The 22,237-nt window shown below is 40.0% G+C and overlaps 1 protein-coding gene and 3 pseudogenes across 12 annotated transcripts in view; all 4 read left to right on the top strand.

Moving 5' to 3' along the window:
- The window catches only part of LOC144583006 (protocadherin gamma-C5-like), a 268,787-nt gene that overhangs the window by 64,771 nt on the left and 181,779 nt on the right, over positions 1–22,237 (top strand). Inside the window, exon 1 of one of the 9 annotated variants that reach the window (XM_072998363.2) lies at positions 11,578–11,707. The exons of 7 other annotated variants lie outside the window; for them this stretch is intronic. In XM_072998363.2, the coding sequence (XP_072854464.2) occupies positions 11,678–11,707 (30 nt within the window). In that variant the 5' untranslated portion in view covers positions 11,578–11,677. Of the gene's footprint in view, positions 1–11,577; positions 11,708–18,988; positions 19,116–22,237 lie in introns of those variants that run through there. One more of the 9 variants, XM_072998364.2, reaches the window with a different exon arrangement.
- On the top strand, positions 135–5,591 carry LOC144583040 (protocadherin gamma-B5 pseudogene; annotated as a pseudogene). The gene has a single exon (XR_013544253.1). The product of XR_013544253.1 is annotated as a protocadherin gamma-B5 pseudogene (transcript).
- LOC144588929 (protocadherin gamma-B1 pseudogene) lies at positions 5,913–10,959 on the top strand (annotated as a pseudogene). Its single transcript, XR_013544693.1, has one exon. The product of XR_013544693.1 is annotated as a protocadherin gamma-B1 pseudogene (transcript).
- Positions 14,169–19,445, top strand: LOC144588926 (protocadherin gamma-B4 pseudogene; annotated as a pseudogene). The gene has a single exon (XR_013544691.1). The product of XR_013544691.1 is annotated as a protocadherin gamma-B4 pseudogene (transcript).

Genomic DNA, 22,237 nt, shown 5'->3' with positions numbered 1-22,237 from the left:
ACTTTTAGGGTGCTGTTAAAATATGACTTGGAATGTGAAGACTTCTACTACTTTTAACACTGTTATTATTGACCATTTCATTAACTTTCTGGAGTTGGGGAAATGTTCAAGATACCCAAGTAGACATTGCATACTTGAATGTTCAAAATGCATTTGACAAAACATTTGATAAAGCCCCATCACCAAACAGACTTAGACACAGCAGTCACGAGATGAGAGGACAGGTTGTTTTATCAGCCTGTAACTGGTTGATTATTGGGAAACAGAAAGTAGAAGCAGCAGAAAGTAGAAGAGTTCTCACAGTGGAACCCTCCATAGGAGTTGGAGTCACTGCTGTTTAGCAGCAGCACAAACATTCTAGAGTCAAAGATGAACAATGCAATGACCAAGTACTATATGTATTACAACAAAAGAGTTAGGAACTGAAATGGGTTGTGGAAGGCTTCAAAAGGGTTTTCTGACACTGCCAAATGCACTGCCACCCCCATGAATGAAGTTCGACACAAGTAAATGTAAAACAGTATCCTTAACAGCCTTTCACTTAAAATATCCTTTTTAAAAGGACAGGACAGGTTCATAGGCTGAAATTCAGTAGTACCAAGTCACAACTAGAGTGAGCTCATTTCATTCAATGGAGAAGCTGACTCACCAAATCCCCACTGTTTCAATTGGACTACTCCAGTTGCAAGTTAACTACTGGATTTTGGCTACCGTGGATGTCGTATCAAATAGAAGAAAGCCACATCAAAGTAGGAGTATTAAATCTGTGGACCTTCAGCTGTTAGACTACAGTTTGTGTTGTCTTTGATCACTGGTTATTATAACTGGAGTTAATGGCAGTTGGATACAAAATTAATCTGGGGTGGGGAGCATATTTTCTCTCCTCCTTCATTAAAGGAGTGGATTATTGTACAGAGGAGAGCCTTGGGCATAAATATGAATGAATACAGATATATTATTTTAGTTAACGAAGGAAAGGAAATTGATGAAAATAGCTAGAGGGACTTGTCTTCCTGTGCAAGAACTTCCTTTTGGTAAATCTGATTTCTTGTAATTCATGTCTGAGTAATCTACATCCACATTTGCCTTTTTCAAAAATAAATTTATGTTTGCATCATAGAATGGGGGGAACCCAATAAATGCTTGACTGTTTCAAAGACAGTGTAACCTATCTTTACCAAAGTTTTTATTTATTTTTTACTAAATTCCTGTTTCTAAAGAATGCCACCTGATTCATGTGCTCCCTGCACTAATACAATTGTTGTGATGCAGCAAATTGAAAGCTGCAACATTTCCAAGTACACAGCACCATGGTGTATTCTAAATATGCCAGGTGGTGCCATGACGCTTTTAGAACATGTTGTTTCCTCAGACACCTTTTGTATGGACTTTGTTCCAGAATCTCCCATGGTTAACATGTCTGGGATTAGTTGAAAATATATATATTATTTTAATTGAATATATATAATCTTATTTAAAAAATTTCTTTCCTAAAAATTGAGTGCATTCGGTTTCTGACTGCAGAGGTTGGGAATTTGATTCCCTACTGTGCCTCCTGCAAATAGAGCCAGCATGTATAAGCCTTGGACATGTCCCAGGGACCACCCAGAAAAGGGAATGGTAAACCACCTCTGAGTATTCTCTTTCTGGAAAATCTGGAAAATGGCCACCATAATTCAGAACTGATTCGGTGGCACGATTTATTATTTAAAACTATAAACCTATGATAAAAAGGTATTAGAAGGTAAAATGTTTCTGTTTATCTTGTTTATATTAGGTATATGTGTCATATAAAATGTAGGCAAAGTTTCACACTGGACGTCTGCTGAAGTACCCCTTTAATTTAGCGAGAGACAATCGCTAAATTAAAAGAGAGACAATCCGTGCTAGGGCAGCCACGCACACAACCATGGAGAAAGTTCTCTGATGTTTTGTGATTTAATGGAACAGAGTGAAGTTACTTTGAATAAAAGAGGAAAACACTACTGTAATCATATCGGTGAAAATGACCAGGCTGAGAAATAAGAAATAAAGCCAGTTGGATAACTGTAATTTTGATTTCTGCTGTATGATACTCACTATTCTCTTTGGGTACTATTTTCATCCTATACAACAGTAGCAATTTTACAGTGTTTGTCCTGATTCATGAAAGATTTGTTGTTATCATGTAATGTCTAGTTGCTTCTGATTTACAGCAACTTAACAGTGTTTTCTAGGCCTGTGAGATGTTCAAGTCATCATTTGCAATTGTCACCCCTCCCCCAGAGAGTTTCCGTGGCCACGTGGGGTTTTGAACACAGGTTTCCTTAATCCTAGTCTGACAGTCTGTCCACAGCACCATTATTCTGTAATAAATACACTAGAGAATTTGATTAAGAAGCCACAAGACTTTTGCATATTTATACAAGCCTCATCATGTAAGCTTAATTCAACACAGCAGAACTTCACCCCAAGTATATACACTGTAACTTATCAAAAAGCCTTGACACAGATGAACATGGAAGATACACAACAGTAATGGAACAGCATAAGGAAGAGGAAACAAACAATTTGTAAAAAAAAAAAAAAGTTGCTTGACATTGTGTTTATTCTGAAGCCATCGTATGATCATATCCAAGTTGTTTTCCTACTTCTAGTAGATTGATGTGCTAGCCTCGTGCCACAGAATCATATGGCACCTTTCACTGCAATGCCACAAAATCACATGCATTAATCTATTAGCCTTAAAAGTGCTCTAGACAATTTTCAAATGAATAAGAATTACTTGCAGTTCCCTGCCAGATCCTCGTGGTGTCACTCTTAAGCCAGGATGGCCGCCAAAGAGAGAAGGAGAGCGAAGGGAGGAGATTCCCTAATGCTTCCTGAAGAGGAGTTTTGTCAGGGCGGTGCAGAGCAGAGCAGAGCAGAAGAACAAAGGCATAGCAGTCTTGCTGCAAAGGGGAAATAAAAACTGACAGCGTCCATAAAAATTAGGGGGAAAGGCAGATTGTTTGTTGCAGATGTTTCTTGTGTCTTGGAGATAATTTTATGTAAGTTTTCTTTTTAAAGAGAAGAGCTAGTTTTTCACAGAGCCGATGGGCAGAAGGCATGAAGAGAATGGGCAGGCACTCAGAAGGCAAGTACAGCTTCTCTTTCTGTTGTCTTTCCCCTGCTGGGCTGCCTCAGAGCAGATCCGGTATTCCATCCCCGAGGAGATGGCAAAGGGTTCCATTGTGGGGAACCTCGCCAAAGATCTGGGGCTGAATGTCAAGGAACTGGCAAAGCGAAATCTCCATGTTGTCTCTGTGGCTAAATTGCAGTATTTCAGTATCAACCCAGAGAATGGAAATCTTTGGGTGAATGATAGGATAGATAGGGAGGAAGTATGTGGCACAATTCCCCTTTGCCTCCTTAATTTTGAGGTGGTGGTTGAAAATCCTTTGAATGTTTTCCATGTGAACATAGTGATAGAGGATATTAATGACAACGCACCACATTTCCTCAACAATGTAATCAATTTGGAGATAATAGAATCAACGCTAGCAGGAACCCGATTTATCCTTGGGAAAGCTGAAGATCCTGACGTAGGGATGAATTCCGTTCAGAATTATTACCTTAGCACCAATCCATACTTCACTTTGGATATTAAAGAGAGTCAGGATGGAAATAAATTTGCAGATTTAGTGCTGCAGAAACCCCTTGATCGAGAAAGTGAACACACCATTCATGTGATCCTTACTGCCCTGGATGGGGGTGAACCCAGAAAAACTGGAACTGCCCAGATATGGATTAATGTCACTGATGCTAATGACAACCTGCCCATTTTTACTCAAGACATCTATACAGTGAGTTTACAAGAAAATGTGCCAGTAGGGTCCACTATAGTCCAGCTTACAGCTTTTGATAATGATGAAGGTTTGTATGCCCAAATCAGGTACCATTTTAGCAATGTACCAGTAAATGCAAATAAGAAATTCAGTCTGGATCCAAAGAGTGGCATCATCATGCTTATTGGGGATTTGGATTTTGAGGAGAACAAAAAATATACCATGACAGTAGCAGCAAAAGATGGAGGGGGATCACTGACACACTGCAAAGTTGAAATAAATATCATTGATGAGAATGACAATGCCCCAGAAATAACATTAGCATCTCTGTTCAGCCCAGTTCCTGAAGATGCTCTGTCTGGAACAATGATTGCTCTGATAAATGTCATTGACAAAGACAGTGGTGAAAATGGAAAAGTTACTTGCTATCTTGAAAATGATTTGCCATTCACAATTTTCCCGTCGTCTAATAATTACTACAAGCTTCTAACAGACAGCCTCCTGGACAGAGAAAGGACTCCTGAGTATAATATTACAATCACAGCCACTGATAAGGGGACCCCACCTCTTTCTACACAAAAAGTAATTCCACTCCAGATCTCTGATATCAATGACAATGCCCCTGCTTTTGAGAAATCCACCTACAACATTTATGTGCCAGAAAACAATCCCTCCGGTGCCTCCATTTTCACAATCAAAGCCACAGATCCAGACATGGGCCAGAATGCACGGATCACATACTCCATCCTCCACAGCAACATTGAAGAGCTTCCCATCTCTTCATACATCTCCATTAATTCAGAGACTGGCACAATCTATGCCCAGCGATCCTTTGACTATGAGCAGTTCAGGGAATTTCAGCTGCAAGTGAAAGCCCAAGATGGGGGTTCTCCCCCTCTCAGCAGCAATGCCACCATCAGGGTGTTTATTCTGGATCGCAATGACAACAGACCTCAAATCCTGTCCCCTTCCCAAGAAAGCAAGGGCTCAGCCTCATTTGAGATGGTGCCTCGTTCAGCCGAGGGAGATTATCTAGTGACTAAAGTGGTGGCTGTGGATGCCGATTCCGGACACCACGCCTGGCTCTCGTACCATCTTGTTCAAGCCACTGAGCCAGGCCTCTTCTCTGTCGGCTCTCATACTGGTGAGATCAGGACAAGCAGGGCCTTTTTGGAGAGAGATGCTGTGAAACAGAGGCTGGTTGTGATGGTGAAGGACAATGGGCAACCATCTCTCTCCGCCACTGTTACTCTGAACCTGGTCTTTGCTGAGAACTTCCAGGAGGCCCTTCCTGAAATGAAGAACCAGCCAAGCATCTCTGAGTCTCAGTCTGATCTCCAGTTCTATCTGGTGCTGGCCTTAGCCTTGATCTCCTTCTTATTCCTCTTGACAGTCATTCTGGCCATTACGATGAAGCTCCGGCGCTCGGGGCATCCCAAATTCTTGCAGTGCTTTGGGCCAGTTCTCCACTCAAAGGGTGGTGCCATGTTTCCACCTAATTTTGAAGATGGGACCTTGCCTTATTCCTACCAGCTTTGCCTTTCCTCAGAATCCAGGAAGAACGAGTTTACTTTTTTGACTCCTCATGTTCAGATTTCTGACAGTATTCTTAATTGTGACAAATCTGGTGTTACTTTCACAAGCAACAATGAAAACAATTCAAATTCTGACATGAACAATGACGACAAGGTGAGTGTTTCTGAGAGTTACTCATACCTTTTGCTGATCATATATAAATTATTGAGGTCATGTCCATCAAACCTACTTGGTGAGCCACTTTCCTAAATTACTTGGTTAGTTTCCTTGGGGATATTTCACAGTGATGGATACCTTACTATAAAAATATTAAAGATAAAATAAAATAACTATTGTAAATAGTATCTTGTAGTGAAAGGTTATTTCACTATAACAGGTTATTCTAACTCTTGTCCTGCTATTTTGACACGTGAAGTTTAAATTATTTGGCATAAATTCGGTAAAAGATAAGAGACAGGAGGTAACTTGTTCTTTTCCTTATCTCATATATTCTGCACAAAATCATCCTATAGTACGGATACATTGAGTACCTTTTTGAATAGATGGGGACCAGTGGCCATGATCTTTTTTTTTTTTTTTTTGATGTTGAGCTTCAGACCATTTTTGGCGCTCATCTTTCACCCTCATTAAGAGGTTCCTTAATTCCTCCTCACTTTCTGCCATCAGAGTTATATCATCTGTATATCTGAGGTTGTTGATATTTCTTCCGGCAATCTTAATTCTGGTTTGGGATTCCTCCAGTTCAGCCTTTTGCATGATGTATTCTGCATATAAGTTAAATAAGCAGGGGAACAATATACAGCCTTCTCGTACTCCTTTCCCAATTTTGAACCAATCAGTTGTTCTATATCTACTTCTAACTGTTGCTTCCTGTCCCACATATAGATTTCTCAGGAGATAGATAAAGTGGTCAGGCACTCCCATTTCTTTAAGAACTTGCCATAGTTTGTTGTGGTTCACACAGTCAAAGGCCTTTGCATAGTCAATGAAGCAGAAGTAGATGTTTTTCTGGAACTCTCTGGCTTTCTCCATAATCCAGCGCATGTTAGCAATTTAGTCTTTAGTTCCTCTGCCCCTTCGAAATCCAGCTTGTACTTCTAGGAGTTCTCAGTCCACATACTGCTGAAGCCTGGCTTGTAGGATTTTGAGCATAACCTTGCTAGCGTGTGAAATGAATGCAATTGTACGGTAGTTGGAGCATTCTTTGTCACTGTCCTTCTTTGGGATTGGGATGTAGACTGATATTTTCCAATCCTCTGAGCACTGCTGAATTTTCCAAACTTGTTGGCATATTGAGTGTAGCAACTTAACAGTGTCATTTTTTAAGATTTGGAATAGTTCAACTGGAATGCCATCAGCTCCACTGGCCTTGTTGTTAGATGTGCTTTCTATGGCCCACTTGTCTTCACTCTTCAGGATGTCTGGCTCAAGGTCAGAAACTACACTATCTGGGTTGTACGGGACATCCAGATCATTCTGGTATAGTTACTCTGTGTATTATTACCATCTTTTATTGATGTCTTCTGCTTCTGTTAGGTCCCTACCATTTTTGTCCCTTATCATGTCCATCTTTGCACGAAATATTCTTTTAATTTTTATTCTTGCTATCTCATGTTTGACCACATCCAGCTTCCTATGGTTCATAGATCTAACATTCCATGTTCCTATGCAGTATTTTTCTTTGCAGTATTGGACTTTCCTTCCACTTCCAGGTGCGTCTGCAGCTGAGTGTCCTTTCAGCTTTGGCCCCGTCCACTTCATTAGCTCTGGAGCTAAATGTACTTGTCCTCCGCTCCTCCTCAGTAGCATGTTGGATGCCTTCTGACCTGAGGGGCTCATCTTCCAGCATCATATCTTTTAGCCTTTTGTTTCTGTCCATGGAGTTTTCTTGGCAAAGATACTGGAGTGGCTTGCCAGTTCCTGCTCCAGGTGTGGGTCAAGAAAAACTGTAGCATACTCATCAGCTAAACTTTATCTGTGAATTTGGTGGGTCTGTTTTGTGTAAATAACAAAAGAACTTGTTGAAGAAGGGCCTCCCCCAAAGTTTCTTTACTCACACACCAACCACTCTGTTCATTGCAAATAACTAATAAAAGGAGAAAGAGAGAACATTTGGAGTTTGGCTCCACTGAAGTAAAAATTGAATTACAATATGTTAGAGAAGAAATGCCATCTTACATGATAATTTCTCAGAGTTGTTTGGAATGTCCTTAGGTTCACTTGGAGAAAGATGTTTAAAAATCAAAACAAGGCATGTCCATGTCCATAGTTTGGTGGGACCTGTATATATGTGTGAATTCAGTGTCTTGGGTATGTATGTATAACATATGAAGCTGCCTTGGCCCAGTATGGTAATCATCTTTGGTCTGTGCAACCATATGCTGCATTGGTTAAGTGAAGTGCTTATGTGGCATCTCGGGTAGAAGTATTTTCAAATCTTGCTGCCACAAATCTTTTTGTTTGCGAGAGTAGAAAAGGGGACTATGTATACTTAATGCATGGTCCCATTCATTCTATGTTTGGCTTCAGTGACAGATCTTTGCTTATGCATATCATGCAAATATACATATATGTCAATCATATCCTTCTGTTTCACCAAAACACCCCACTTTATGGGAATGGAAGGATATATACTGTGTCATGTCTTATATGACTCTGAAAAGTTCAAAATAGACAAAATAATTTTATAGACACTTCTTTTTCTAAAACAGTAGTCTCATGTAGTTATTCTAAAAGCATTTTTCTGGAATTCAAAAGGAGAAGAGGAAAAAAAAGACACCACTGTTATCTGAAAAGAGATCAAGAGGTCCTCAAATCTTTTGTGTGAGTTCAGCTCTTTGTGAAAAGCTCCTCATAAAAATCAGATAGAAGTATAGGTTATACTACCCTGTTTCCCCAAAAATAAGACCTAACCTGAAAATAAGCCCTAGTATGATTTTTCAGGATGCTCGTAATATAACCCCTACCCCAAAAATAAGCCCCAGTTAAGTGAAACCCCGCCCTCCACCACTGTGCAGCATTGTGCAGCAACCAGAAGATGGCATAACTGTAAAATTAAACATCCCCTGAAAATAAGCCCTAATGCATTTTTGGAGCAAAAATTAATATAAGACCCTGTCTTATTTTCGGGAAACCACAGTATTTTTAAAATTCATTCATTCATTCATTCATTCATTCATTCATTCATTCATTCATTCATTCATTCATTCATTCATTTTGAGTAGTGTATATTAATATAAAGGGAAAGAGATGGTATAAATTACAACTTACAGGTAGTGTAGCTAAGGCAAAGAAACATGTACTGTACATTTCTATATACCATATACAAGTGTGCACAGACACACTGGCTTCATTATACAGTATATTGCTGAAATATTTTCTTTTACAGTGTGCCCAGAAAGACATATCATATATTGAATCTTCACGCTGTTGTTCTCTCTGTGTGTGTTAAGCTGATTTTTTTTCTTTTTTCTTTCTCTTGTATAATGGGACTGATATTCTACAGAGGAGGAGGCACTAGGGATGATATTGACAAAACAAAAAATCTTATTTTTTTTCAAAACCCAGAAAAAGTTACACATTTTATATTTGAAAAGCAATTGTTAAAAAAGCTTATTACACAAGAGGAACTCTTTCTCATTTCCTCGGAAAAGTAAAGACATCACTTCCAGTTCTCCATCTGAGCCTCTGGGTGTCACTGTTGGCCAACACAGTTTTCACAAAGACACTAAGAAACCATTGATTAATGCTTCCTGCAATGTATTTCTACTGCACCTCTGGGAGACAGCAGAACACGGAGACATTGAAGCAGTTTTGATGAAGACACCAAAATCACTGCATTGTAGAAAACGTCAGGACATTTTTTACAACCTCACTGTGCATTTTTGCCTCCTCAGTTTATTCTGTTACAGAGACCCATCAATAAAGCACATTTTACAGCGAACAGGATGGACAGAAGGCAAAAACATTGCAACAGATCAGTAAGAAGGCAAGTAACTCTCTTCTTTTTATTGTTTTTCTTCTGTGAAACTGTCTCAGAGCAGATCCGGTATTCAGTTCCAGAGGAGATGGAGAAGGGTTCTGTTGTAGGGAGCCTTGCCAAAGATCTAGGACTGAATACTAGAGAAATAGCAAATCGCAATCTGCATGTCTTTTCTCTGGGCAAAAAGCAATATTTCACTGTCAGTACAGAAAATGGAAACCTTTATGTAAATGATAGGATTGATAGAGAAGAAATATGTGGGGAAACTACACTGTGTCTCATCAATTTTGAAGTGATGGTTGAAAACCCTATGAATATTTTCCATATAATTGTGGAGATCCAAGACATTAATGATAATGCACCACATTTTGTGGATGATGATATCAATTTAGAAATAAGTGAATCAACTTTGCCAGGAGCTACATTTCTTCTTGAGCAAGCTGAAGATCCTGACATTGGGGTGAATTCTCTGCAGGATTACCACCTTGACACAAATCAGTACTTTCTTCTGGAAGTTAGAGAAAGAGAAGATGGAAAGAAACATGCTAAGTTATTATTGAACAAGCACTTGGATCGTGAAAGTGAAAGCAGTTTTCATTTAAAACTGACAGCTGTAGATGGAGGGAAGCCTCCCAAAAGTGGGACATCCAAAATATGGATTAATGTCATTGATGCCAATGACAATTCACCCATATTTGCCCAAGAAATATATAAAGTGAACCTGCGAGAGAATGTTCCAAGTGGATATTCTGTGGTCCAAGTGAAAGCCACAGACAGAGATGAAGGTACCAATGCTGACATTTACTATGGCTTTAGAAATATTCCTGAACATATTTTCAAGAAATTTTCCTTGGATTCACAAGATGGGACAATTACAGTTAAAGAGGCTCTAGATTTTGAAGAAACAGAGAAGTATATGATGGCAATAGAAGCAAGAGATGGAGGTGGATTGGTGGCTCACTGCAATGTAGAGATAAAGCTGCTGGATGAAAATGACAATGCCCCAGAAGTGACTCTTGTCTCCTTGTCCAGTCCAATACCTGAAGATTCTCCACTAGATACTTTGATTGCTATCATCAACATAAAGGACAAAGATTCTGGAGAGAATGGCCAGGTTGCCTGCCATTTAAAAAGTGCTTTCCCGTTCAAAGTAGTTTCTACTTCCAGTAACTTCTATAAGCTTCTCACAGATGGTCCCCTGGACAGAGAAAGCACCGCAGAGTACAGTATCACAATCATAGCAACAGATAAAGGAACACCCTCTCTCTCAACTGAGAAGACGATCTCTTTACACATCTCAGATATCAATGATAACTGTCCTGCCTTTGAGAAGCCCCTTTATACTGCCTATGTGCCAGAGAACAATCCCTCAGGTTCCTCCATTTTCAGGGTGCAAGCCTCAGACCCGGATCTCGACCGCAATGCTCAAATCACTTACTCCATCCTGCACAGCAGCATTGAGGAGCTTCCTCTCTCCTCTTACCTCTCCATTAATTCTGAATCAGGCATCATCTATGCTCAGCGCTCCTTTGACTATGAGTAACTGAGGGAGTTTCAGGTGGAGGTGAGGGCCCAAGATGGAGGCTCCCCACCCCTCAGCAGCACTGCCAGAGTGAAAGTGTTTATTTTGGACCAGAATGACAAAAGCCCTCAGATTCTTTACCCATCTCCAGGAGTGGAAGGCTCGGGCTTGTTTGAGATGGTGCCTCGCTCAGCAGAGGAAGGCTATCTGGTGACCAAGGTGGTGGCAGTGGATGCTGACTCTGGACACAACGCTTGGTTGTCTTATCATCTCCTCCAGGCCACAGAGCCTGGACTTTTCACCATTGGGCCCCATAATGGTGAGATCAGGACATCACGGTTGTATTCAGAAAGGGATGCTGTGAAGCAGAGGCTCGTGATCTTAGTGAAGGATAATGGTCAACCACCCTTGTCCAGTACTGTGAGTCTGAACTTGGTGTTTGCTGAAAGTTTCCAAGAGGCAATACCCGAAATCAGTAGCCAGTCCAATGATCCAGAGTACCAGTCTGATATCCAGTTCTATTTGGTGCTGGCCTTGGCTATGATTTCATTTTTATTCCTTTTGACAGTGATACTAGTCATTATGATGAAGCTTCGGAGATCAGGGAGTCCTAAATTCCTGCAGTGCTTTGGTCCTATTCCCCATTCTAATAATACTGTCATATTTCCACCAAACTATGAAGAAGGGACACTGCCATATTCCTATCAGCTCTGTTTATCATCTGAATCTAGGATACAAGAATTTGCCTTTCCAGCTCACAGTATTCAAACTGCAGAGAATACGGTGTCTAATCATAAATCCGATGTGCTTCTGACAGCCAATGGAGGTAGTATGCTAAATACTGAGGTGGATGAAGCTGATGTAAGTTTTCATTTGATTCATATTATTATTTTTATTGGTGGGGGTTGGTTGTTATACATGTCATAACTTTACATTTCATTGACCTGTTGAAGAAGTTATAGCTAATTATCTCTAGGGATCCAGGATCCAGAAAAGTCTTGACTCCTCAGGGACGTTGTTTGCCATCTCCTCAAAGAGAAGACAAAAGGCACAGTTATATTCGCTAGCCAAGAGTCTTGACATCTGAAAGGGAAGCCAGAACCTTTATGCTTGGAAGAAGTGGCTACCTGAGGCAGAAGACACCTCATGAGTCAAAGGCTCCTCATGTCTGCTCCTTTAATTTCAGCTGGGCCCCCACAGCCTAAATGCTATTGATAGTAGCAGAATCCCCCCACACCACTTTCTTAATCAGATTTTTCTTGTATTGTGTGAAACTTCTACTCAACCCTCCAAGCCAGTCAGCAAGATACCATGAGTAATTGTATCCACATCCAAAGTGAAGTAAAACAAAATCAACCAGGATGCACTTCCATTTTTCCCCTAAGGAGGCCATTCATCAGAACAGTAAAAGTTGTTTCATTGCTGGACTCAGTCCTGAAAGGAGAATAAAATTGGTCTAGTTAATATACTTCATCTGGAAACATCTGGAGCTGAGCCACCATCACCCTCACCAAAGTCTTTTCCCCAAAGGGAATAATAATGCCTACATTTAGGTAGTGACTACACTGTGGTCTGATTCACAGTGTCTTTTCACAGTGGCATTCAGTTTAGGTGACAATACAAAGAACCTGCATTGTTTGGGTGCCATATTGGCCCTCAGTCTATTGCAATTGGATATGTGACCATAGGCCATGCCCCACCTTTTCATTTGATACCACCCACCTGGTGATCCTGGGCTCCTTTTTTTTTCTGTGCAGAGGTGATCAAAGCAATGATGAGATGATTTTGTGCTAAACTTGTTAATTTGTGTTTTTTAAAAAATTAAAAAACCTTCAGGGTGACCAGGGAGAAAAAATGCAAGGGTGAATGTTCCTTCCGTCCCAAAACATCACATCCAGCTTAATACGTCACCATAACACCTTTCAAAGTCATGCCTCCTGTCCTTTTGTAGAACAAAGTAGACGATCACATAGGGAAAACATCATTTGAATCGTTCCAGCTTTTAAAATGTAGAAACCACCAGGGTCAGGAAGAAAAACTCTGAAATGGAAGTAAAAAGGGTCGAGCTGATTCGCAATGATCTTTGCATCATGTAATCATTGAAAAATACTCTGAATTCAATAGTGCTAATAGTGGAGCAGATCCTGTAGTAGTTGTCAATATTGTTACAGCCTGAGTCTGTGCATCTTTATCTCTTTTTCTCTGAATTGTAATAAGTGGCTGAATCCATATCCTTAACTCTTCTTTGGGAGAGAGATGGCAGATAGATAGATAGATAGATAGATAGATAGATAGATAGATAGATAGATAGATAGATAGATAGATAGATAGATAGATAGATAGATAGATAGATAGATAGATAGATAGACAGACAGACAGACAGACAGACAGACAGACAGACAGATAGCCAATATATTTGACTTCTAAATTCACTTTCTGAGGCCCTTTATCTTCACTCATGCATCCACATCTCATAAAGTAATTTACATGTTTTTTAAAATAGGAATTTATGTAGGTCACATACAAATAAATACATGCAAAGAAAATCTAGTAAATAAAATAGAAGTTCCTGCAATATAATAAACTAATGGAAATGCTTCTGCTAGTAGTGAATCACACCCTACTCATTGATATATCTTCACCATGGATATGAGAAGGGACCACAATCATATAGTGCAAAATTATGAAACAGTAAATGTATTTTATCTTCAGAAGTGTAGGGATCCCACATTTTGCTGTTTCTGAGAAGAAATTAATCTTTTCTTGATCACTGCTATATGATTAAATATTGGCAATCCTTTCCCCCTCAGTATTGCTACTTATTATTTATAAAATCTCACATTTTTGCTGTGGGCAAAGTCACTTTAATAGATTGTAGAACATGACAGCCATAAATATTGTGAAAAACCGCAACACAGAAACTGCACTGCTATTCATTCATTCATTCATTCATTCATTCATTCATTCATTCATTCATTCATTCATTCATTCATTCATTCCAAGGTAGAACACTATATAAAGAGATTGTTTGGCACAAAGGCTAGCAACCACATAAAGCTCTGGAAATGATAACAACTGGGGTGACTTGTGGACCAAGGTCACTCCAGAATTTCAGGACAGTGTGCAACCTTGCCCCACTCACAAGCTATCTGGTAACAACCTTATCTGCTGCCATACGTTGAATCTCTCTCCAAGCAGTCCAATCAAAAGATGTATTGTTCTGTCCTTCATAATGCCAATGTGAGAAATAAATAGTTACCATGTGCTAAAACACCAGGGATTGTATCCAGATTAAGGGACAGTTGAGTAGACTGCTGGGAATGGACATCCCCTCCTCTCCTTCCTGTAGCTGCCCTTTTTGTCCCCTGAAAATGCTATACAGAAAGACACAAAATCCTGCTGAATGGGGTAGGCTGTGGTGTGGGGAGGGAATGGTACGATCTTCCAAATTAAGCAGAGGGACCTTCCACAAGCATAAGGTGCTAGAAATGATGGATGGTGCAGAAGTACTTTCGACAGAAGTATGTGCCTATGGGACACTAACAGTAGTGTAAATAAAGGTTCCACTAAGGGAGCCTGAGCTTTATTTTCATTCTTGTTTTTCAATTCTCCTTGTGGCAAAGACTGGTGTTTTCAAGAGTTCCACATCCCCCTCCTTGCAATTTCTTTCTTCTTCTCACCTTACTGCTACTTCTTCAGCATGTAGTAAATTAGTATAGTAACTTCAGTTTATGTAGTAAAACATAATGACTTTGGGTTAACATAATGTTGACTACTTTTAAATTTGATGCACATGTAGAATCCTTGCACACTTACAATGTTCTAATATATGGCCTGGATTACATCCATAAATTAAGAAACAAAGACGGACAAGAGAATGTGCATGCTTTTTACATTTCTCTACAAGGAACATAAATGATAAGGAACATCAATCATTGGTAATGCTGTGTGAACTACCAGGCATGTGCCTTGTCTTTGTAGATATGTGCAAAATATGGACTAAATCACAGACATTTGTGTAATGCCTAAGCATCAATGGATGAAGCAAGGAGCTGTTACTCACCCCAGAGGAGAAGCAGCATTTCATCTTTTATCTCTGGTTCACAGTTCATAGGATTAAAGAGATGGACAGTTTACAGGTTAATCTTAAAATCCCACATAACATAACACCTAGGCAGGACATTCTGAGAAGCCCCATGGATGCAAAATTGATGCCAGCCGAGATGTGCGGGTAGAGAACATGTTTTGTGCAGAGGGACAAAAATATGCCAAAGCCCAAGCACATGGACCAGCAGTAACTTAGCTGCAAAACAATCAAGGATCTCAACGTCAACAGTTAAGAAATGTTTCTTAAGGCCGTGTAGATTTGCCGCAATGATGGCAGCAGAAGGTAAATGTGGAGAGGGAGAAAATGGCAGGACAAAGCAGGCAACAAACCAATTTGGCAGCACAATACCCTATGTTTCTACTGTCCTTTCTCTCAATGAACAGAGAGGAAAACTACATGAAACTGTTGCTAGAATTTTAGGAGTCAAGTATCTTTGAGTTAAGACCATGAGAATTGTACCATTCTCGTACCGGAAAATCCATGAAGAAACTCAGACTGAGTTCACCACACGGTACAGTATATATATTCCCTTGTAGCTGCTCTGTCAGCCTTTTGAAATTGCAGTATGTGTCTTTCCTGTTCAGATAGCCTTTTCATCTTCTAAAATATTCTTCTTTTACTAAGTGTGTGTGTGTGTGTGTGTGTGTGTGTGTGTGTGTGTGTGTGTGTGTGTGTGAGAGAGAGAGAGAGAGAGAGAGAGAGAGAGAGAGAGAGAGAGAGAGAGAGAGATGCTGTCAAGCCACTGTTTGGTTGTGGTCATGCAAATACCAGCTACTGCCCACTGCTGTGGTGCCATAAAGGGCCTAAGGAAGCCAGCCGCCCACTATCTGGCCTTCTCAATCTGTTTGAATTCTGTACCGTACAACTGGTTTCTCACTGATCTATGACAACCCTGAAATTAATGGTATTGCATAGCACCTCCCCTCCCAGTCATATGGTTTATGAGATGTTCCTACCAACCTAGCCTGTAAGGAATTACAGCTTGCCAATTCTTCTCTTTCCTGCACTTCCTGTACCATTTATTTTTACCTTGTGTAATCAACTGTAACAATTTAAATCTTTGGATTCTCATTATAATAATTGTTTGCTGTCAAGTGGTTTTAACTTATGGAGACACTTTCCAGGGTATTCTAGGTACAAAATACTCAGAAGTGGTTTTCCAGTGTTTTCTTCTGAGAGTTCTCTGAGAATGTGGAGTTTGCTGAAGGCTGCTCAGACTTATGTGGCTGAAATATTCTAGATTTCTGTTTTAGGAGTCCTTCATCTTCATTCATTCACCTTAGTACATTTTGTTGGTACTTTCCAGACATAACAGGAGTAATATCCTATGATTATATTAAAACATCTTGACATGCATGTGAAAATCCTGAAAAAGGTAATGAAACAGACTATCTCAAAGGAAACCCAAAACATGATCAAACTTAAACTATTCTCTCAGAAGCTGAATCCATTGCAGTTCTCTGTTGTAACCTCATGGTGTCACTGTTAAGCCAGAATTGAAGCCAAAGAAGGGCATGGAAAGAGGAGATCTACTGACGCTTCTGAAATAGAATTTGTTTAATCTTTGCTGGTCACATCAGAAAAATAGCAGAAAACAAAGACAAAGCAGGCTTTCTGGACAGAGAAAAGGAATCATCAGAGGCTACATGAATTAGGAAGAAAATTGGATCTATTCATACAAAAGTTTCTTGCATCCTGGATTGATCAGTTATTTTAAGGAGGCCTAATTTCTTATTGTACTGGATGGAGAGAAAGCAGAAAGAGAATGGCAGAGGATTCAAAAGGCAAGTACAGCTTCTCTTACTGTTGTCTTTTCCCTGCTGGGCTGTCTCGGAGCAGATCCAATACTCAATCCCTGAGGAAATGGCAAAAGGTTCCATTGTGGGGAACCTTGCCAAAGATTTGGGGTTGACTGTCAAAGAATTAGCAAAGCGAAACCTGCATGCTATCTCTGCAGCTAAAATGCAGTATTTCATTATAAATACAGAGAATGGAAACCTCTATGTGAATGAGAGGCTGGATAGAGAGCAACTGTGTGATTTAGCTTCCCTTTGCTTTGTTAATTTTGAAGTGGTGATTGAAAACCCCTTAAATATTTTCCATTTAACAGTGGAAATTCAGGACATTAATGATAATGCACCTCAGTTCCCCAATGGCAATATAGGTTTGGAAATAAGTGAATCAGCTACACCAGGCACTCGATTTCTCCTTGGGAAAGCTGATGATCCTGACATTGGGATGAATTCTCTCCAAAATTACCAGCTGAGCTCGAGTCAGTACTTCACGTTAGATGTTAGAGATAGGAAAGATGGAAATAAATACGTGGAACTGCTGCTTCAGAAACCACTTGATCGAGAAGAAGAACAAACTGTTCACTTGCTAGTTACAGCTATAGACGGGGGACAGCCTAGAAAGTCTGGTACTGCTCAGGTATGGATTAATATTACTGATGCCAATGACAACCTGCCCATATTCACTCAGGATGTCTACAAAGTGAGCTTGCAGGAGAATACTCCTGCTGGTTCTATTGTACTGCAGGTTATAGCCACAGATAAAGATGATGGTACAAATGCCCAAATCAGATATGAATTCAGCAACATACCGGTAAACGGACAGAAGAAATTCCGTCTGGATCCCATTGATGGCATAATTTATCTTAGAGAGCAATTGGATTTTGAGGAAGTCAAGCAGTATACTATGACAGTGGCAGCAAAAGATGGTGGAGGATTAGCGACACACTGCAATATCGAAGTAACTGTTCTTGATGAAAATGATAATGCACCAGAGGTGACATTAGCCTCCATTTTTAGTCCAGTTCCTGAAGATGCTCTGTCTGGAACAGTGATTGCCCTGATCAATGTCAATGACAAAGATACTGGTGAAAATGGAGAGGCCACATGCCATTTGCAAGAAGATTTGCCCTTCAAGATTCTTCTCTCTTCTAATAATTATTACAAGCTCCTCACAGACAGACCTTTGGACAGAGAAAAGACTCCTGGGTATAATATTACAATCACAGCCACTGACAAAGGTACTCCTCCACTTTCCACACAAAAAGTAATTCCACTCCAGATCTCCGATATCAATGACAATGCCCCTGCTTTTGAGAAATCCACCTACAACATTTATGTGCCAGAAAACAATCCCTCCGGTGCCTCCATTTTCACGATCAAAGCCACAGATCCAGACATGGGCCAGAATGCACGGATCACATACTTCATCCTCCATAGCAACATTGAGGACCTTCCCATCTCTTCATACATCTCCATTAATTCAGAGACTGGCACAATCTATGCCCAGCGATCTTTTGACTATGAGCAGTTCAGGGAATTTCAGCTGCGAGTGAAAGCCCAAGATGGGGGTTCTCCCCCTCTCAGCAGCAATGCCACCATCAGAGTGTTTATTCTGGATCGCAATGACAACACACCTCAAATCCTGTCCCCTTCCCAAGAAGGCAAAGGTTCAGCCTCATTTGAGATGGTCCCTCGCTCGGCCGAGGGAGATTATCTAGTGACAAAGGTGGTGGCTGTGGATGCTGATTCCGGACACAACGCCTGGCTCTCATACCATGTTGTTCAAGCCACTGAGCCAGGCCTCTTCTCTGTCGGCTCTCAAACTGGTGAGATCAGGACAAGCAGGGCCTTTTTGGAGAGAGATGCTGTGAAGCAGAGGCTGGTTGTGATGGTGAAGGACAATGGGCAGCCATCTCTCTCAGCCACTGTTACTCTGAACCTGGTGTTTGCTGAGAACTTCCAAGAGGCCCTTCCTGAAATGAAGAACCAGCCAAGCATCTCTGAGTCTCAGTCTGATCTCCAGTTCTATCTGGTGCTGGCCTTAGCCTTGATCTCCTTCTTATTCCTCTTGACCGTCATTCTGGCCATTACCATGAAGCTCCGGCGCTCGGGGCATCCCAAATTCCTTCAGTGCTTTGGCCCAGTTCCACACTCCAAGGGTGGTGCCATGTTTCCACCTAATTTTGAAGATGGGACTTTGCCTTATTCCTACCAGCTTTGTTTATCAGAGTCTCAAAAAAATGAATATACCTTTCTGACTCCCCATGTTCAAATTGCAGACCATATTCTTAGTTTTGGGAATTCCGATGCACCTTTTACAGGCAACAATGAAAATAACTTGAATTCAGAGATGAACAATGATGCCAAGGTGAGTTTTGCAGGGTTTTTTTGTATAACACCTTCTACTGAAATTTCTATGCTGTATTTTACCGTGGTCATGTTTTTATAAAAGGTTTGAGGTATGGATTATCTATAAATGTTTGTCTTCTTATGGTCTTTCTATATATTATTGAGGTGAAGTGCTTCCAAGAAAAACTACTTGGTGTGCCGCCTTTGGTAGGCTTCAACTTGACGGCTCAGTGTGGAATAAATAAATTAAGATGAAGATGAAGATGAAGATGAAGATGATGAAGAAGAAGAAGAAGAAGAAGAAGAAGAAGAAGAAGAAGAAGAAGAAGAAGAAGAAGAAGAAGAAGAAGAAGAAGAAGAAGAAGAAGAAGAAGATAGTTTAATCTTTCTGTGGTAGTCAGTTCTGATCATTCTGTCTGGTCTTTTGAGATAGGAAATTAAAATAATCTGGCATAATTAGATCTTTAGAATATCTTTGCAAAACGTACTAGTAATGAGCTGCAAAATTCCTCTCTCAGGCAAGCTATCAAATCAATAATATTGTGGTAGAGATTCAGACTTTAGTACTTATCCAGGATCCTTTTTTCTGCTGAACTTAGTTGTGGTGTGACTTTCAGAAGGACCAATGAAAAATGTTAAGAATCAGAAGTGATAAGTGGTGACAAGGAGCTAAATCTACTGTTAGTCCAAACTGTAGTATACCCATTGAAATCAGTGGTTCTGACGTTAGTTCTGAACTTACAGGTCCCATTCAGAGTCCGTCTAAGTAGGGCTTACATTGTATAGAACACATTGTAAGGATCTCTTCCTCTAGAGGTTATTTGTGATATGTGCTCTCTAACTTTTCACCGCAATTTAAAGTTGCAGTAAGCGTAGTGTGAATCTAATTCAGCTAGTAAAAATATTTTGGGAATTTAAGAGATGGTAGAATGAACTTTTGTTTTGTGCTTCCATTAAGTCTAAGTCTTTGTGAATGTAATGTTCCTTTGTTATTGACAGTTTTCCTATTCCAACATCCATATAGCGCCTCCTGTAATGAAACCTAATGGCAATGATAATTTTAAAAAGGAAGAAAGTTTAGAGTAAGGGCAATAGCAGCACCTTAAAGTACTGGCTGTTAGTGTCCAGCATCTGCATAGATTAAAGGAAATGTTGGTTGATGTCATATACACTTTTGTAGCATATGCCAATGTTGCTAACCCTGTAAAGAGCCCATAAAAGGGTATGATGAAGAGAACTTCGGCATATTATGCATGGGCCTGAGTCCTCTGTGTATATTTAAGAACACATAGAAGCTATCTTATGTCATGTAGGGGCACTGGTCAAAACTGATGAAATGATTTTACAGACACATCTTAATAGTCAAGAATCTTATTCTTTGTCATCACTAAGTTATAAATGTGTGAGAGGGCAAAGGCTTTACCTGAAAGAAAGGTCATGGATGCAGAAAATCTTTAATATTGATTCACTTCTTCTGAAAAACTTCTCATAAAAACCAGGTAGAAGGCAAAAATAGAATCACATGATTTTTCCCCTTATTCTTATTCTTATTCCTTTACTTGTATCAGAGCGCTGCATAATTTTAAATTATGGACACATATTTCATTTTACATAGATAAAATTAAAAACAAATTAAAATGTTAAGATAATTACACATTTTCGATCAGAAATGGGCTACTTGAATAATATTATCTTGGCCATTTGTTGGATCTTCTTTTGTACACATGATGGGACATAAATTGCATGCACGTAAGTGCTGCATTGATTTAATTTCTCCATGGCAACAGAAAATTTGTCCTGCGTCCAAGTAGCCTCATTTTACTTCGTTTTTAAAAAATCATCCTACTTTGCTTTGAAGTCCATTAAGTGACTTCCAGATGGTCCGACTAGAGTCTTGTTTTGGTGAGAAACGCTCTATAGCATTCATCCATTTGGCAGTGTTTATTGTTTTTGTTCTTCTTAGGTTTAGCCTAACCTTTTCTGGTTTAATATTTAAATCTTCAGATATGTGCGCAGAAACGTTTCCTCAGTTTTAGCCATCATCTAGGGGATGATGTCCACGAAGTGGATGGGTTTGGTGCTATATTACCTTATTTTGTTCATTATTTGCTAGCTCCGGCAGCCAGTAATAATTCTGCATGATTCATTAAGACCTACATCCACCTGTTTGGCATATGCTGATTTTTAACATATGGCACTAGCATATTCTGCTGTGGAGTAGCACTGGGAGAAAATTGTTGTTCATATTTATAAAGATTCTCAGTCATCCAGGTGAGATTATCTGGAAGTTGAGTCATGGCAACTGGAATTCTTTCTTATTAGGTTGCAATGTTTTGCTACTCATCCAAGTAGTTTTTCAGTCTAGGGAGAGTTGGTAGGAGACCCCTGATATATCCTCCATGTTGTTTTCACTTCCCCCTGGTCTGAATAGGCTCGTTAGAAGGACAAAGGACAGGGAATGAGTGAAAATCACACCTCCGTGCTCATTTTGGACCAAGAAAATAAGCAGTTTGAGAGAGGGGTGAGGGAGGCCATACATGTACATATAGAAAACCCCTTACTCAACAGGGGTGGAGGCTTTAAATACAATCTGTCTCCTATTTATCATACAGCCGTTTCATCTTTCCCCAGAAAGATTAGGACCACACACACAACAAAGACCACTGTTAACAACCCATGACAATATGTGGAGAAGGATTGCAGAGGTAGGATTTTCACTCACTCATCTAATGAGCCTGTTCAGGCCAGGGGGAAGTGAAACCAACATGGAAGATATATCAGGGGTTTCCTACCAATTCTCCTCAGTCTGAAGAAGCTACTTGGATGGGTAGTGAAACGTTTCAGCCTAATAAAAAAGAAGTCCAGTTGCCATGACTTGACTTCCATACATTGTTCTTGTTGTTTGTGGGTTTGTACCTCAGTCTGACCCTGCCAGTTTCTTCTGTATGTTATTTCTTGTAGCAACTTTCAGTTTGGTGTTTCAATAGTGGTTTTTGTAGGTCAGGGTTCAATCTTACTTTGGGGTAGGGCGGAGTTCCAAAATCTTACCTTCCCAGCTAACTCAGAGCTTCCATTCTGCTTCTCTGTTCTTTTAGTGGAAGGCACAGACCTGTATTTCCGAAGGGTTTGCTTTAATCTGGT

Source organism: Pogona vitticeps, chromosome 4 (genome assembly GCF_051106095.1).
Source record: "Pogona vitticeps strain Pit_001003342236 chromosome 4, PviZW2.1, whole genome shotgun sequence".
NCBI classification, from domain to species: domain Eukaryota; kingdom Metazoa; phylum Chordata; class Lepidosauria; order Squamata; family Agamidae; genus Pogona; species Pogona vitticeps.
Note: the sequence above shows the minus strand (reverse complement) of the source record. Positions and strands in the feature narration are given on the sequence as shown.